At 40.8% G+C, this 17,017-nt stretch overlaps 1 protein-coding gene across 1 annotated transcript; it reads right to left on the reverse strand.

Moving 5' to 3' along the window:
- Nucleotides 1–1,258: 1,258 nt before the first annotated feature.
- On the reverse strand, nucleotides 1,259–11,348 carry LOC144712746 (pyrophosphate--fructose 6-phosphate 1-phosphotransferase subunit beta-like). The gene is made up of 15 exons (XM_078587045.1): nucleotides 11,123–11,348; nucleotides 10,883–11,044; nucleotides 10,674–10,795; nucleotides 9,999–10,052; nucleotides 9,812–9,918; nucleotides 4,967–5,072; nucleotides 4,777–4,840; nucleotides 3,614–3,702; nucleotides 3,332–3,463; nucleotides 3,018–3,188; nucleotides 2,802–2,917; nucleotides 2,165–2,276; nucleotides 1,959–2,043; nucleotides 1,585–1,629; nucleotides 1,259–1,514 (listed from the first exon to the last, which is right to left on the reverse strand). The coding sequence occupies exons 1-15, from the start codon at nucleotides 11,307–11,309 to the stop codon at nucleotides 1,369–1,371; spliced, it is 1,698 nt and encodes a 565-aa protein (XP_078443171.1). The 5' UTR covers nucleotides 11,310–11,348; the 3' UTR covers nucleotides 1,259–1,368.
- Nucleotides 11,349–17,017: the final 5,669 nt, after the last annotated feature.

The raw sequence follows: 17,017 nt of genomic DNA on the forward strand, positions 1-17,017 counted from the left end.
GGTGGTTGAAGGGAGTACTCCCGCCCTCGACGAGGAACGGGGCTGCACCACCATTATTTCATTGGTTTTAGGTTTTCGAATTCGATCGTGTGAATTTTGCAGTCAGTTTTATCCCTCTACCCAAACCCGTCCTGCATTCTCCACCATCATTGACATACCCGTCTCCATAGTCGTCTCTCCCCTAGTCGTCCAACATCTTCCACACGTCGTCGTCATTCCCATCACCCTTAGTTGTCCTACATCAAACAAGGAAGAGAGGGGATGGGGCGCCAATGAGAATGGGAAGAGAGGGGTGGAACAAGGCAGGGGTGTGGGCAGTTTGAACCAGGAGAGGGCGAGGGTGCGGTTGGCACGACCAGGGTGAGGGGGGGGGTGCGAATGGGGGTGTGACCGGCACGACCAGGGAGAAAGAGGGAGGGGGACCCTCAGCTCGGATCCGGACCGACCGGGCAGTCCACCCATAAATGGCAGATCAGCGGTCACGGTCCGGTCTGACCAGTCCCCGGTCCCAAATGGCAAATTCTACTTTTCAAAGTTTGATGCTTAACCCTACTGGACATGATCCTTTTTATGATCCATGTCTTGTCTCCATGTGAGAGGCAGAATTTTATTTCTGATTTCTGTTAATTATAGCTTAATGTCCAAATGATATTATTCATAACCTCATCAAAACCCTCAGCTCGGATCCGGACCGACTGGCCAGTCCACCCGTAAATGGCAGATCAGGGGTCATGGTCCTGTCTGACCAGTTCCCGGTCCCAAATGGCAAATTCTACTTATCAAAGTGTGATGCTTAACCCTACTGGACATGATTTTTTTTATGATCCATGTCTTGTCTCCATGTGAGAGGCAGAATTTTGTTTCTGATTTCTGTTAATTATAGCTTAATGTCCAAATGATATTATTCATAACCTCATCAAAACCCCACATTCAGGTACACGCAAAACAACAGAACTCACATTTTTTGTTATTTTTTTCTTGGGTTGGTTACCTTTAATCATACACAGGAAAATAACGTCAATATCCTTCATTTTAACGAAGCCCACTCCAACTAAGCTACTTTCTTTCAGGTGCTGCGAAGGACTGCAAGAATATGATTAAATTTTTAGGATATCTTTTCTCATGTTTGCGCCTTTAATCATGATATGTGACTATGCTTTTAGGTCCTACGATAATCAGAGATATAATTTCAACGTTCGCTTCATTGCTAAGAAAGTTTGCTAGTGACTAAAGCTAGCAACTTATGGCACCAATAATCTACCATAAACTGCATAAATATAACGAAAGAGTACGAGTAAATACGGCGCGTTGCAGGGGCTCATTATTAATAGGAAGCAGAGAGAATGCTTAACTGAGCCGTGTTTCATACTAGGCAGACGCTCCGAGTTCCAGAAGAAGGGTGTGGTTGGCGGCGTAGGACGTTGAGCCTAAGAACTGGATGGGCCCGGGGCTGACATATCTGTTGTTCAGAGCCCAGTCGTCCCTCGCGGCAGAGTACTTCTTGTACGGAGCGCCTGCATTTTACGAGGTGGAGTGAGAGATAGCGTCGGGAGTAGAGAGAGAAAGTAAGAGAATTGGACATACCATCAAGCTCCACCATGGCCTTCTTGATCACAGGCTTGAATTTCCCTGGAGAAGAAACCTCACATCAGAAAAGAGAGAGAGAGATGGGTGTGTAGTAGACATGGTTGTTCTGTTCTGTTCTGTTCGTTTGAAACAAACAAAAAATTCGCACAAAAGAACTGCACTCTTTGTTCTGTTCTTTAAAAAAAACGAACAAAATTCGCACAAAACTAGAACAAAATTCGCACACAGGTCTGTGTGATGTTCTGTTCGAAATTGTTTTTGTTCTGTTCGAAAAACCGAACAGAACGAACAATTCACACAAATTCGCACAAAAAGCACAGAATGATCATGTATAGTGTGTAGATGGAGAGATAGATGAGAGAGAGATGGACCATGTCTCCTTTCCACGTCCATCAGGGAAGTGAGCGCGGTTCCCCCCACGGTCCATTCTTCAACAGGGGCAGCCAAATTGGCAACCTTAAGCAAAGAAAAGAGAAGATAGATTTGCATGCGTTAGAATATCATTTGAAAACTTAAATTGGTATAGTTTCTAGAGAGAGAGAGAGAGAGATAATGGGATTCAAGATTAGGTACTCACCGAGGAGATGAGACCGGTTTTGCCAGCTTGAAGGAGCACTCCGGCTGCAAATCCCAATGCGTAGCAGTATGTTGCATCAAAATTGGTGGGCAAGCCGCATCGCCCCTCGTAGCTGCAACAGCATCTTGACATGAGCTCTCACCACCTATATTCTTTTTTCCACAATTTCTTCCTAAGAATCTCTTTTTCTCTTAGCATTTCCTTCCATAGAGTATTTTCTTCTTTAAGAAAAAACATCCGAAATAGTCACTCCCTCTCTAGAACTCCTAAAGAACCTTTCCCCTCTATCAACTCTTCCAGAAGAATCTCTGCAACTGCAGAATTCCCTCCCAAAGAATATCTGACGGTTAAGAATCCCCAACAGAATCTCTACATTTCTTCCCAAAGAATCTCTCTCTCTTTCTAAAATTCTTCTCAAACAATCTCTCACCCCTTCTAGAATCAGTCTTCCCCACAAAGAATCTTTCTCCCTCCTCAGAGTTCATATCTTTCTCCAGAATTATTCCCAAAGAACCTCTGCCTCTACAGAATTCCCCAAAAGAATCTTATCCTCCAAAGAACCCCCCAAAAAGAATCTTTCTCCCTCTAGAACTCCTCTCAAAGAATCTCCCTGCCACTCCAATTGCACGAATTGTACCCGAAAAAGTGAGATTGCCCCTTGAATTGTCCCTTGTACATTCCCGTGGCGGCCCTCTTCTCCAGCTCCGCTTCAACCATCTGGATCAGCATCTTCTCTGTCTCTATCTTAGCCACCTGAGAGCATGAGAGAGAGAGAGAAGCATGAAACGAAGTTACGTAAGGAGGGATGAAAAAAAGCTTCAGTAGAGAGAAAAAAAATAAGCATTGTTCGTACCTGCACGTTGCCGTGAGGATCTCTCTCGAGAAGCAACTGCTCCTGGATCGCCTGAGGAAGTATCTCAAAGAGGTCCCGAGACTGGCTCCGAAGCTTATTCTTCCACTGGCCCTCTGCGTCGACGACGTCGCGGGCCAGAATCTCATTCAGTTCTGCGATCAGTTGTTGGACCTGAAAATCAACAGCCCAAAGTCAACCCAACAAATCTTCCCCTTTCAAAATACACATATATATATATATATATTTCAAGAATTCAAGGAAATCGAGACTCGTTAAATAAAGATTAATATGAGATTTGTCCGAAGAAAACTAACCTCAGGAATAAAATCAATGAGACCTTCTGGAATGAGTATCACACCGTAGTTGTATCCACGCTCCGAGCGCTTGCAAATAATGTCTGTGATGTAGTCACTGACGTTTTTCAGGGTTTGCTTCTTTGCTGCCACCTGTAGAGATTTGAACGATCTAAGAAAACTCAAAGGAGCAACGACAAGGAAATAAATGAGAAAAATTAAGAATTATAGTTTAAATAATTAACTACTTTAATTAGTCAAATCAGTGAATATTCTTACACCGAGAATTTAAGGTAGGATTACCTCTTCTCCGATCATGGTAACATTGGGATGCGTTTGTAGAGCACACTCCAAGGTGATGTGAGAGGCAGCCCGTCCCATGAGCCTCACAACTGCAACAGCCAGTAAATCAAAGAACACACGGCTTTTAAATTCGCAGAAGAAACAGTATGACTGAAGTGCCTAAGATGACAACTGCAATTGTCCGAGCTGTGGAAGAACGACAACGACAAATATAAATTACATAAAAATTTTCACTAACTGTGACTCTCACGTCCACGGCTTGTCCCCACACATCTGGCACGACAATGGCAATGACAGTGATGGATCATCACCATCCTCGTCATTCGTCCATGGCTCATCATTGTCATAATAACAACTGAAAATTTGCGATGATAACTGAAATTCTGTGATTATTGAGTCCACACCTTGTCTCTCGGCATCCAGCATGGCAATGACGATGACAATGATGAATCATTATCATCCTCGTCATTCATGGCAATGACAATGACATGATGAATCATTTTCACTAACTGCGACTCTTACGTCCACGGCTTGTCCCCAGGCATCTGGCATGGCAATGACAATGACAATGATGGATCATCACCATCCTCGTCATTCTTCCATGGCTCATCATTGTCATATTAACAACCAAAAATTTGCAATGATAACTATAACTTAAACATACTTTTCCCTCTATCTGCGATTACTGAGTCAACACCTCGTCTCTCGGCATCCAGCATGACAATGACAATGACAATGATGAATCGTTATCATCCACGTCATTCATCCCTGATGCATCATGATTTTAGCAGCCCAAGAGTAAAAATGACAAGGGTGAGTGACAATGACCATGACGAGTAATCATTGTCCTTGTCAATTGTCATGACTAGGAGGATGAAGAGCAAAGCAATCTGTGTGAATTATGAAGATGATGAAAACGAAGTCATCGTCATCCCACAGTATTATGGCATGATGAAAAAATATATACATGTTATAAAGAATTGAGAGCATTTCCATCTCATACATCTCGCGGTTCTCGGAGTGATTTAGTAATTCTGGTAATTCGTAAGTTCTTTCAAGAAGATTGAAGTCCATGCTTTTCCTATGGAAATTCATTAATGTTCTCCAAGGGAGCATATCAATTTTTCATGCAATAGGAAGTCGCGTAGTGATGAGAAACTTACAGTGGTAATACTTCCCCGTAGATCGTGCATCAATCATAACATTGCCAATCATTTCTGAGAATATCTGTCAAAACATTGATGAAAATATCAAAATAAGGAAAATAAGAAATATAAGGAAACCGCTACAAAAGAAAACTATCTTAGTATGAGGAAAATGAACGTGCAAAAGTTCGAAACGGTTTCAACCAACCTTGCAAGCAGTATCAAATCCAAAACTAATGGGAACTTCCTTGGACTTAAGATCACCATCAATTGTCTTGGGGCAACCAATTACCTTGGTCTTCAAATTCTTCTCCCTGCACAGTTCAATAAGGTTAATTTAAAACAAGTAGATTATGATAGGATCCCACCAGGGCCATCTCTGTCATTTCAAAGTTCGCGCAATTTTCCTTTTGAAGAAATTGCAATCCACGTGTAAGAATGCTAAAAAGCATAGCCAAGAAACTCTCCCAAAAAGGAAAAACCAACAAATTTGAAAATATAAAACGATAGAAAACTTTAAGCAAGAGAAATATTGAAAAATAATTGTTAGCTCTACAGGCCCATTGGGTCCATAAAGATCTACGACCGTTGGACTCCAATGGTTACGAGATGACCGTTGGTGTCCAACGGTCATCTCTCTTTGTCTAAGAGGCTATAAAAGCCAATGTAACTTCTCTTGTAATTATTGAGTTGTTCTTTGATGGTTATAAAAATTATTCTATTTTGTTCACGATCGTTCTTTTCTTCAAAGTTCCTTTCACATGGTATCAGAGCACCTTCGAGACAGTTTCGTTTCGGAAGGGTAAAGAAAAAAAGGGGGTCGTGGAAAACACAGTCGATCGGAGCTCTTCCCGCAGAGATCACCTTGGCAAAGATCACCTCGGCGAAGATCACCGCGGAAAGGGAACCCCACCTCGGCGAAGATCATCTCGAATCGGGTCAGTAGCTCGATTTCTTTTCTACTGCTTCGACGGAAATCATTCTTTCTTAAGTCGTGGAACTATCCTCGGCGTTCTTCGGTGATTTCTGTTGCAAATACGACCCGGGAACTATCCTCGGCGATTTTGCGACTTCTGCGACTTCCGCGATTTCGCGATTTCCTCGACAGGATTGTATTGGTGGGCCGTATTCATTCGGTGACCACTCCTCTCTTCAAGAAGAGTCTCAACATCAAAGTTCTTCAAATTGGGTGCCGTATCCATTCGGCAGGTTTTCTTGACTGCAGGCCGTATTCATTCGGCGCGTGGATTTTTTTTTAGCAGTGTTCATCAATTATTCTTTGGCTGGTAATTTGTTATTCGTCCAAGCTTTGTTCACCAGCTGTTAAGAATGGGAGGGAAATCCAAATCCAAGATTCTGGAGAGGGAATTGGAGACCTCAATATCTATGACTAAGGAGGCAGACAGTATAATCCAGAACAGGTTGATATTACCCGATCTGGATATGAAGTATAACGGGATCAATGGGCAGAAATGGGTGACTCTTGCTCAAAGGTCCCTTAAAGCTGCATATTTGGGCAGACATCTAACTGAAAATGCTCCTTCAGAAGATGATCGAAAACTGTATATTTGGGAGTCGGAAGAGGCGTTCATTGTTAACTGGATGATAAGAAATATGGAAGAAGAACAAAGAGATGACTAACTTCTTATAGATTGTGTTCGTGATCTATGGGAAGAGATAAATAAATCGTGTGCAGAGACCCATAGTGACTTCCGCGTTTTCGACCTACGGGAACAGGAAAGGACACTGAAGCAAGGCAGTATGACCATATCCTCATATTCAGCAAAGCTCAAGGCTATTTGGAGGGAATTAGATCTTCTCTGGCCCACTGGGGACAAGAATTCACCATCCTATCTCCGAGAAGTAAAGTTCAGAACACTCACTTTTCTGATGGGTTTAAATCCAGAATATGAATATTTACGGAGTCAACTATTACACCGAGAAAGATTTCTGACACTAGCACAAGCCATCTCCGAACTGCAAGGAGCAGAACGTCGGAGAAAATTGACAATCAAAGATGAAGAACCCACTACCCCTGCCTCTGTAGCTCACCTAGCTAAAAAGGGTGAGCCACGGAATAATTCAAGCTCTACGGCACCTCCTCCACCGACTCCTAAAGCGACTCAAAAGGAAGGTAATCCATCAGAAACGCTTGTCTGTGGCTATTGCAGGAAGGAAGGCCACGTGAAAAAGGATTGCAGGAAGTTGGCCTGGAAGGAGGAGCAGATCCGAAAAGGTCTCTGGGTTCCCAGAGACCAGAAAAAGGCATATATTGCAAGTGAAGGGGGAGATCCCTCCACCAAGAAGAACAACGATGGAGGCGAAATTCAAAAACTCATTCAATCTGAGATGAATAAAATTCTCCAGAAGATAAGCTCAACATCATTGGCCAAATCAGGTGCGCACTTTGCCTTCACTACTTACAATAATATTAGCCCTATAACATCATTTTGGATTTTGGATTCAGGGGCGACAGATCACATGTCACCCCAAAGATCCCTCTTTAAGTCATACGACTTAGTTTCAAGTGATCATAAGGTTTTCACTGCTAATGGTGGGATTATAAAAGTTGAAGGAAAAGGGACCATTTTGATCAAAGGAGTACTACTAAGGAATGTTTTACATGTACCTGGATTAAAAGCAAACTTACTTTCCCTAACACAGTTAGTACTTGATACTCGTTGGAGATTTACCCTCGACTCCGATTCCTGTTTTTTGTGCATAAAGGACACCGGGAAGAAGATTTCGTCTGTTAGACAGGAAGGGGGGCTTCTTCTACTAGACGACCTAGAGAAGGATGATAGCCAAAAGGTGGTCTACAACACCACGAGTGAAGAACGGGTCATCCTCCTCCATCGGCGACTAGGACATCCTTCGTTTTCTCGTTTGAAACATGTGTACCCCAACTTGTTTAAGGGGATCATTGTTGACAATCTCATTTGTGAGTCTTGCCAATTTGCTAAACACAAAAGAGCTGTGTTTCCTGCCTCAAATCATCGATCTTCCGCTGCATTTGAGTGTATTCATAGTGATGTCTGGGGGCCTTGTTCCATCACTGGTCTCTTCCAGCACAGGTGGTTTATTTTGTTTGTGGATGATTTCACTAGATATACGTGGGTATATCTACTGAAATCCAAATCTGAGGTCCCATCAGTCATTACCCTTTTTTGCGAGATGATTAGTACTCAGTTCGGAAAAAAGGTCAGAATGCTAAGGACCGATAATGCTAAAGAATATTTCTCCGGAGAAGTAAAAACGTATCTAGGAGAAAAGGGAATTGTGCATCAATCCTCGTGTGTGAACACCCCTCAGCAGAATGGTCTCGCTGAAAGGAAAATTGGCCATATTATGTCTGCAGCCAGAGCCCTCTTATTTCAAGGAAACTGTCCCAAGCACTATTGGAGCGAAGCAGTCACCACGGCCACACACCTTATAAATCGCACTGCATCTAGAACATTGAATTTTTCTGCCCCTATTGATCTTATGTCTTCTGAATTTCCTCATGTATGTCTAAGGACTAATCTTCCAGCCAAGATATTTGGTTGTATTGTATATGTACATGCTCACCATGCAGGGAAATTGGATCCCAGGACTCTCTAATGTTTTTCCTGAGTTATTCATCTACTCAAAAGGGGTACCGATGTTATCACCCTAGCTCAAAGCGACTCTACATTACAGCAGATACTTCTTTTGATGAAGCAAGGATGTTTTATGATTCCGAGAGCAGGCTGGATGGAAATCTTGATTCTGTACTTCGGGAGCCTGGCGACAATGGGAGTCAGGAAACCCATGTATCACCTAATATGGGTCAGCATCATCTTGCAGATCAGCCCTTCAGTCCTATTCAGGAGGAGGAACGGCCTGATGTCTCAGATAGCATTCCAAGAACTGAAGAAACAGTTTATGAGGATATTCCCAACAACAGTGGCTGGTCGATTGCCGTGAGCAAGGGTGTTCGGGCATGCACACAGACCAAGCGGTACCCAGTTGGCAACTATGTTTCATATACTCAGCTCTCTCCAGAGTATAATAAGATAATTCACGCCCTTATGACCATATCAGTTCCTACTTCAGTCAAAGAAGCTATGTCATCCACTGAATGGAGGAGGGCCATGGATGAGGAAATGGAAGCGCTTGAGAGAAATGGTACATGGCAAATGGGTCCTCTCCCAGCCGGGAAAAAGGTTGTCGGCAGCCGATGGGTCTTTACTATTAAGTATCATTCCGACGGCTCAATCGCAAGATACAAGGCTCGATTAGTTGCTCGAGGGTATACTCAATCATACGGTATTGATTATAATGAAACCTTTGCCCCAGTTGCCAAGTTAAATACAGTTCGAGTCTTAATTGCCTTAGCAGCTTTATTTGATTGAAAGTTGTATCAATATGATGTCAAGAATGCGTTCTTACATGGCGCAGTAAGAAGCAGAAAGAAGTTTCCCTCTCAAGTGCTGAGGCTGAACTCCGTGCCTTGAAGAAGGGTGTTTGTGAGGGCATGTGGCTCAAAGACATTTTACAAGATTCACATCTATTTCCTGGGACGGGGATCCACCTTTATTCTGACAGTAAATCGGCCATCGCCATGGCGAAGAATCCCGTCCAACATGAACGGACCAAGCATGCCTGAGTCGCGCGACACTACATCAAGCAAAGCATTGATGATGGGTTTATAGTTCCCCACTACATACCCACTCTGGAACAAGTTGCTGACGTCTTCACCAAGGGTCTCCCCGGTCCGCATTTCCAAACGATGGTGTCCAAGTTGGGCATGTTCAACATCTATACCCAACTTGAGGGGGGGTGTTAGCTCTACAGGCCCATTGGGTCCATAAAGATCTACGACCGTTGGACTCCTATGGTTACGAGATGACCGTTGGTGTCCAACGGTCATCTCTCTTCGCCTAAGAGGCTATAAAAGCCAATGTAACTTCTCTTGTAATTATTGAGTTGTTCTCTGATGGTTATAAAAATTATTCTATTTTGTTCACGATCGTTCTTTTCTTCAAAGTTCCTTCCACAAACTCACAATAATAAACGAGATAAGTACACTGACCTGAAATATTCAGCCAAAAGACAGGCATTGGTGTTTGAGTCATCTCCGCCAACGACCACTAGGCCATCTAGGTCCAACTTTACGGCCGTTTCTTCAGCTTGCTTAAACTGATGGCAAGAAAAAGACAATTAAAAGACAATTAACGTTCACCTAAACCAATTTGGGAATAGTATATTGAGGAACAGACCTGCTCTGGGGTTTCAATCTTGTCCCTTCCACTGCGTATCATGTCAAATCCTCCCTATTTCAAGCCAATCCAGGGAAGCGCCAAATTAGAATTCCATCCATACTTTTCACAAGGTTTTTCCATCCCCGCAGAGGAGGATAAGAGAACAATATGAGGATAAGAGAATGATGATAGGATTGCGATGACCACTCATCATCATTCTCTGTATATTTTTTTTTAATGAATCATCATTCTCTCTGTTATTATAGTTTCAGATGATGGGGGAGATCATGAGTCGCCATTGTCGTCATTCATCGAGAAAAATATTTAGAATGACGTTAATGCTCTAGTAATTTTAATAATATAAAAACAGCAAATTGGAATAATAAATTTAAAAAGACGGAAATTTTGGGTTTCGAATTCGCTTGGGCGATCGCAAATATGACAAAAACGACTAAAGGATACGGTAGACGAATGATTCAGAGGTATATAAAGCATTTTTAACCATACGCATTTCAGGGAGGATTAAAAGTTTTGACGTCGCAGAATAAAAGCATAAGTGTTAATAAAAGAGATAGTTTAGTAAGCTTTAGCGTCAGAGAGTTAAAGAAGGGTCTTCGCCTAAGTTCTTTGCAGTAAACCAAGAATTTAAAGAAATATGAAATAGCTCATGAGAGGTAGTCGCTACAGGCCAACCTGATTTCTGTACGGGTAAACGAAGTCCGTCGACAGCTCCACGTACTTACACCTCATTATTCCCGCCGGACCACCCTTGAATCCATAAATAGTACTTCCCTTCGCCCTCTCCTGCAAATAATCTGAAAAATCACAGAGCAAAAAAAATCAAAAAAACAAAATTCACATTCCACACAAAAAATCAACGAAAAACCAACCGAAACACATACCGAAGATCCCGCAAATGACATTGTGTCCACCGGGAGCCTGACCTCCGGACAACACTATTCCAACTTTGAGCTTACGATCCGTCTCAAAAGGCCAGGAATCTGCCAGCTCTAACCTGGCAGACGGCTGGCCAAAGAGATTAGGGAAAAGCTTCTTGATCTCATCTGCGAAAAAACCTACAGCTCAAAGATCTGAAAAAACAACAAGAAAACATCGAATAAATCAAAGTTTTGAACACAAACCGGGGTTTCCTGCAGCGGAGCTGCCGGCGCAATCGACGACTCTGAACGCAGGCGCCTTCAGAACGGACGGCAGGAGAAGCTCGTGATCTAGCCGACTCGTCTGTAACTCGCTGTAGACCGTCGCATCGCGGCCAGAAATGGCCGGTTGCGAGGGCAGACGACCGCCATTGGAGAGCTCGGACGCCATTTCCAACTCTTTCCGCAGATAGATTTTTTCTTGCTGAACATTTAGCTTCGCTCCCAATTTATACTACCTCTCAATACTCCTCATCCTTTACGCTACGCACGTCTCTTAGTACGCAGACATAATATTTGTGATGTGCCGCTTTTTAATTGGTTGACAACATCTCCGTGTAAACAGTCTCGGATGCTATGCCGTGCAACGTGGCGGTATTGTACTACTATCCCTAGTATATTACTTTTCTGTAGTTACCATTTATTCGATATGCACGAGGATAGGTGCGTGCCAATGATATTGTTGAATTTTGAATTTGTTGCTGACGTGGCGTTAATTAATTGGTGAATGAAATTTGTGTGTACGCAGCTTTGGATGTTCCGCCACGCCACGTGGCGGTATTGGAAAGTCAAATCGAGGGGCGGACTGTCTCTGGTTTTCAGGCGCGTGGGATGTTCAATAAGCGTGCATTAAAATAATTAGTGATTTTTTTTGGGTGGGGGTGTGATTTATATAATACGCAGTGAAATAGTGACCCCAACATTAGCTACCACTTTGAAGGACTATACTGGAATTTGCATTAATGATGAAAATGAAATGTCTGGGAGTGAAACTTTTGCTTAAGCATAAACAATATCAAACACTGTTAATTGTTATTAGACAATGTTTTTCTAGGTTTATTTGTCTGCTATGTGCATGGAAATTTTAATATCTGGAAAATATTGGAAAATGAGACAAATTTAGAGACACGGAGAAACTTTAATTTTTTATTTATATAATAAGTGATGTTGAGATTTAATGGTCTAGTCGCATAGGACGTATCCATCAAACACCAAATTTTACTCGAATAAGTCAAGTTTGATCTATTCTACTTTTGATTGTGTTTTCTGTAACACTAAAATTATTGACATTTTATTCTGAGTTTTAAAGTTTATTTTGATGAAAGACCATGAATCGATCCACTTCTAATGATTTTTTTTCTGAATTTTCAAATGACTGAATGAGGCTGATCACAAGCCATGTACTCTACAATAATAACCAGATTCTGAAACTTTAAAAATGTACAAATTATAAAATCTAATGTCTAACAACATATTTGACATTCTTTAAAATGCAATGTATTAAAGGGCTTTCTGAGTTTTAAATTATACAAAAAAACAAGCCTGCTAAGTCAGATTTAGGTGTGTCAATGATGTGTCACTTCGGCAAATGAACTTATACAATAATATTTATTACACTCCTTTATCACTAAATACCCATTATTATGTGAGCAAAGGGTCGAACCACCGAGACGATAGGGGGTAAATCTCAATTAGAGTATGATAAGAATGGTGGAAAGATGAGAAATGAGTGAATAATTTTTGTGTAGGGATCTTCTTTCGAAGATTCAACAGGACGGTCTCGAGGGATAAAAGTACAAATTTAGAGGTTGGGTTACTCTAAATCTAATATCACGATAACTAAAACTACTAATAGCACTAATCCTATTTTAAATGTCATCTAACCTTTATTGTAATAATGCTCCCTTCGCAATTAAGTTTCCGCGAACCCGTACATTTCTCTCAGACTCGGTGTCTTATTCCAAACACAAAAATTAATAGAGAAGGGAAGGAATTGACTAACTGAAAGGTGAAAGCCTCTACTCAGTCTCTTTCACACGGCTAGCTAATTGCAAGGAGTAGCAATGCAGAATTCGAGGATACGATGTTCTGAAATAGTCCTCTTTCACAAGGCTACTCAATGCTAGGGTTTACAACAAAGCAAAAAAAGTAAAGGGCTTCAGAGCTTGTCCCTAACTTCTTCTGAATCAGAAGTTATGTCATTTAGAAAATGCCTCCTGTATGCTCTACTCGTGCTCGGCTCTACTCACCACATATTTGTGGCTGCTCAATCAGCCTGCCACATCAGCCCAAAGTATTATAGTCCTTTTTGCTCCTTTTTAAAACTTTATAAAAAAATCCCTAAAAATAAATTTAAATCTTGAAAATTTTTCAAACTTTAAATATTATTATCTCACAGAGTAAACACCATTTTGATATGAATTTTTTGCCAAAATTTATCCTTAAAAAATCTGTTTCCATAAAAATCATAATTATGCTCAAATTTTATTCAAATGAATACTTTAATGGAATTATCTTATTCTGGATAAAATATGTGAAATCATGAGAATATGCACTATAAATTAATGGACTATGTCCTAAATGGCCTGAATTATTGTACATAAACATTTTTAAATTGCATATTATCATACTGCCTAACTCAAATCATTGCTAGTCCCTTAGCAATGTGCAAAGGATTTGCCTTAGAATCACTGTCGGATCCTGTGAAGAGAGGTGTCATCATTCAATCCTAAAAGTCAAAGGTTGAAATATTCACTCTTAATTGTATTTCCACTTGTGGTCATAAGAATATAACTCCACAGCTAGGTCGATCTCCTTACAACATATTAGGACTTGCTCAACAGCTGGTAACAGAAGCCTATGCTTCAATTATTAATGAGGTTGGGCCTATCTTTGGTTCTGATGTTCTAGGGATGAAATGATCCCCCTCTCTCAAAGTGGAGCTGAATCCTTACCTACTCCATGTGTTGATCTCTGATACACTCAGAATGGAGGCTACCGAATGCATTAGGACTCTCCCAACTCACTTTTCGCAAAGAGTGCATTGCAAAAGTATTTCCTACTTTGTGCAAAGAACAGATAAGGTGGATGAAGAATAACAATATAATATTTCAGGGCTAGTGGAGGCTAATATCACTAACGCATAAAAAGTGTATGTAACATAAGTATAGAGCAGTTCCATTCATGAAACTACTATCTCAGGATGAGAAGCTTGCATAATGATGGATAACACAAATGGAATGATAGATAGAATTGTGTGGAAGGCTATATGTATTAGTGGAGGTGAATGCATAGAAGAATAAAGAAACAAAGACTCCCTTTTTTTGTTTTTTATTAAAAATTCTGATGCATGCAGATAGGTGCTATCAAAAATTGCACTCATAGAATGGAAGGTAATGTTTATTGAAGTTCATATCAATAATGGACAAAGATATCAAAAAGTCAAACAAAATGCATTACTATCTCTTCGTGATATGAAATGGAGACATATATATGGCACGATGGAATGCATTACTATATATAAGAAAGAACAAGTCATTTATGCCTATAAATATATTTAAGAAACCGTGCCACTTACTCATGAAATTATATTTTGAGATTTGACATTTGTGAAATTAAAATGCTATTATTTAAGTTACTATGATTCAAAAATAATGTAACAAGACTCATGAAGTTAGTTTTAGAGTCAGTTTAGAACATAAAAAATAACATGTCACATGTTATAGATTAGAGGCTTTCATTTTTGTGCATGAATCAACCCTGAAAGTATGCATTTCTGATGAATTTTATACACATTCTATTTTTATTAAAGTATATTTTAGAAATTTTCTGTTTTAATTGTAGATTTATTTAATATGTTGTCTCTTAGCTCTTCCTAAATTTTCAAAGTTTTTGAAATTATTTGTGTTCTGTACTACTAATATAGGTTCGATTACAGTGCATCCTCGTTAAAATTTTTCTGGCTTGCTGAAACCTCCTATATGACAGCCCAATCAGTAAAACACATCGAGTGATATTTGGATGTCAATAAATAACAGCCCAGTGAGTCAACCATTAAGAGATAAAAGTTATCGTAAATGATAGTTTCATCAACCAATAAGAGATGTCAAGTACTTATGGTCAATAATAATGGACGTCAAGATTCAATTAGACATTATTAAAAACATTATAAAGATATCACACAAGAGTATTGATGATATATTGCAAATTAGTCAGGGCTTTCGCATGAAAGTGGATGAATTGGTGATGTATATGTATACGATAAAGTGAAAAATGGAAGGGGAATGATGGAAGTTATTAGGACCCTTTCAACATGTTACTGAGGTGTGTAGTTGAACATCATAGTTGAATGATTCTTCACTCACAAAACTTGAATGTACACTAATTATTTTCTAGGTTTGCCTATAACACAAGTTTTGGAAAATAAATACGTGACGTTAAAATAATCAATGTGTATTTATCATGGTTGATATGAATGAGTACTCTGCCCTTCTGATGTGACACATGGTAATATGGGTCAAAATGGTTCTTGATACGGATATCTGCGAATGATTGAGCATTTCATGCTTTGCATTTTGCCAATGTTGAAAGAAGGCACTGGCGATGTAATTATGTGGCTTTTAAGGCAATCAGATTGATGTCTGATTCAAATTAATTGAAATAAATCATGTTACTTACTATTAATCAGTAATTTTTTAATGAAGTCACATAATATATTCAATGATTAGTCAATTACAATAAGATCATAATATGACAATAAAAATTAAAAATACAATATATATGTTTCTAGTTGTAGGAAATAAAAGGAGGACATCAACATTATGGATCGAATAAGACTATCTAGTTCCATTACTGTGGAGACACTATGGATATATGGTTAATGTTAATGGGAAAATTGCTCTTAAATTTTAGGTTTGAATCCATGGATGGTTTCATACCTAATTCTACACGAAAATCTCATGATTCGGATGTGATATTTATATTAAATTTATACTTAAATTGTTCATCTCGACGAGACGCATCTATGTGTATTACTCGTCGCATCTGAATTTCAAGTTTTATTTAGAAAATTTTACTTCAAAGTTCTCTTTACCGTCAAAGGCAACTCGCAGCCTGCATTCCAATGTGAGCTATAGAGTCACCTGAGTGCCAAGGTTGGCCGCCTCAAGTGGCTGCCACGTCGGTGGAACTGGTGACCCTAGCAGCCTAGCTGGAGGCAGAAATCGGGTCCACTGCTGCCACAATGAAATTGGGTCAGAAGCACCCAGGCCGTTAGATCTGACAACTTGGATGCATCTAAAGGCTCCCTTAAGACAAAAAAAGACAAAAAATGAAACAAAAACTTAAAAAACATAGAAAGGGAATCCCGGTAGCATTTCTGACAACATTAAATGCTGCCAGGCAAGTGGTCCACGAGCCCATCAAGACCGGCGTGATGCCCACGTGTCGCGATCACGACAGTCCGTGTGATGGACCCGTGGACCTCAGCTCCAACGGTCCAAAACATGAACCATTGGCATTGGATTCCAACGACTCATTAAACATTCCTTTTCGCCTAGAAGTCGCCAATTGTACCACGTCAAATCCCACAGCGGGGATTGATTGTTCGAGTTTGATAGATCCATTATCCGCCGTCGGATGCGCCACGCCAACTACCACTTGTACAACTTTTTGAATGCTGACAATGCATTAAATGCAATGTCAGACGCATCGCCCATCACGCCGCCCACTAATATTGAGTATTTTGCATCAGGGGCACCGTTGGATTATCCATTGGAGCACCGATTGGACGACAGAAGTAATATGGACCCTCGACCAACTCAGCAGGACCCACACGCCGACTTAGCAGTGTTGGGTCGAGCTGGCCAGGCTGACTCTTCCAAGTCTGGTCCAATCATCTCGGGCATCTCCGATCAAATCAACCCGGCTGACCCCGTCGGACTTGATCCAATCAACCCTATCTGGCCCAAACTGATTGACTCGACCGATCTAGATCGTGTCGACATGGCCGACCTGACCGATACCGACCGGGTCGACCAGACCGATCAGGCCGGATCCGACCTGGTCGACCCAGCCGACCAGGCCGCCTCCTACCCGATT

The sequence above is a fragment of the Wolffia australiana genome, chromosome 15 (assembly GCF_029677425.1).
Source record: "Wolffia australiana isolate 7733 chromosome 15, ASM2967742v1".
NCBI classification, from domain to species: Eukaryota; Viridiplantae; Streptophyta; class Magnoliopsida; order Alismatales; family Araceae; genus Wolffia; species Wolffia australiana.

Bases quoted from the DNA above. Each gene is read 5' to 3' on its own strand.
- LOC144712746 (XM_078587045.1), bottom strand. From the start codon at position 11,309: ATGGCGTCCGAGCTCTCCAATGGCGGTCGTCTGCCCTCGCAACCGGCC. The intron at 10,796-10,882 runs GTATGTGTTTCG...GTGATTTTTCAG, and splicing joins TGTCATTTGCGGGATCTTCG to ATTATTTGCAGGAGAGGGCG. The intron at 4,841-4,966 runs GTTGGTTGAAAC...ATGTTTTGACAG, and splicing joins GATTTGATACTGCTTGCAAG to ATATTCTCAGAAATGATTGG.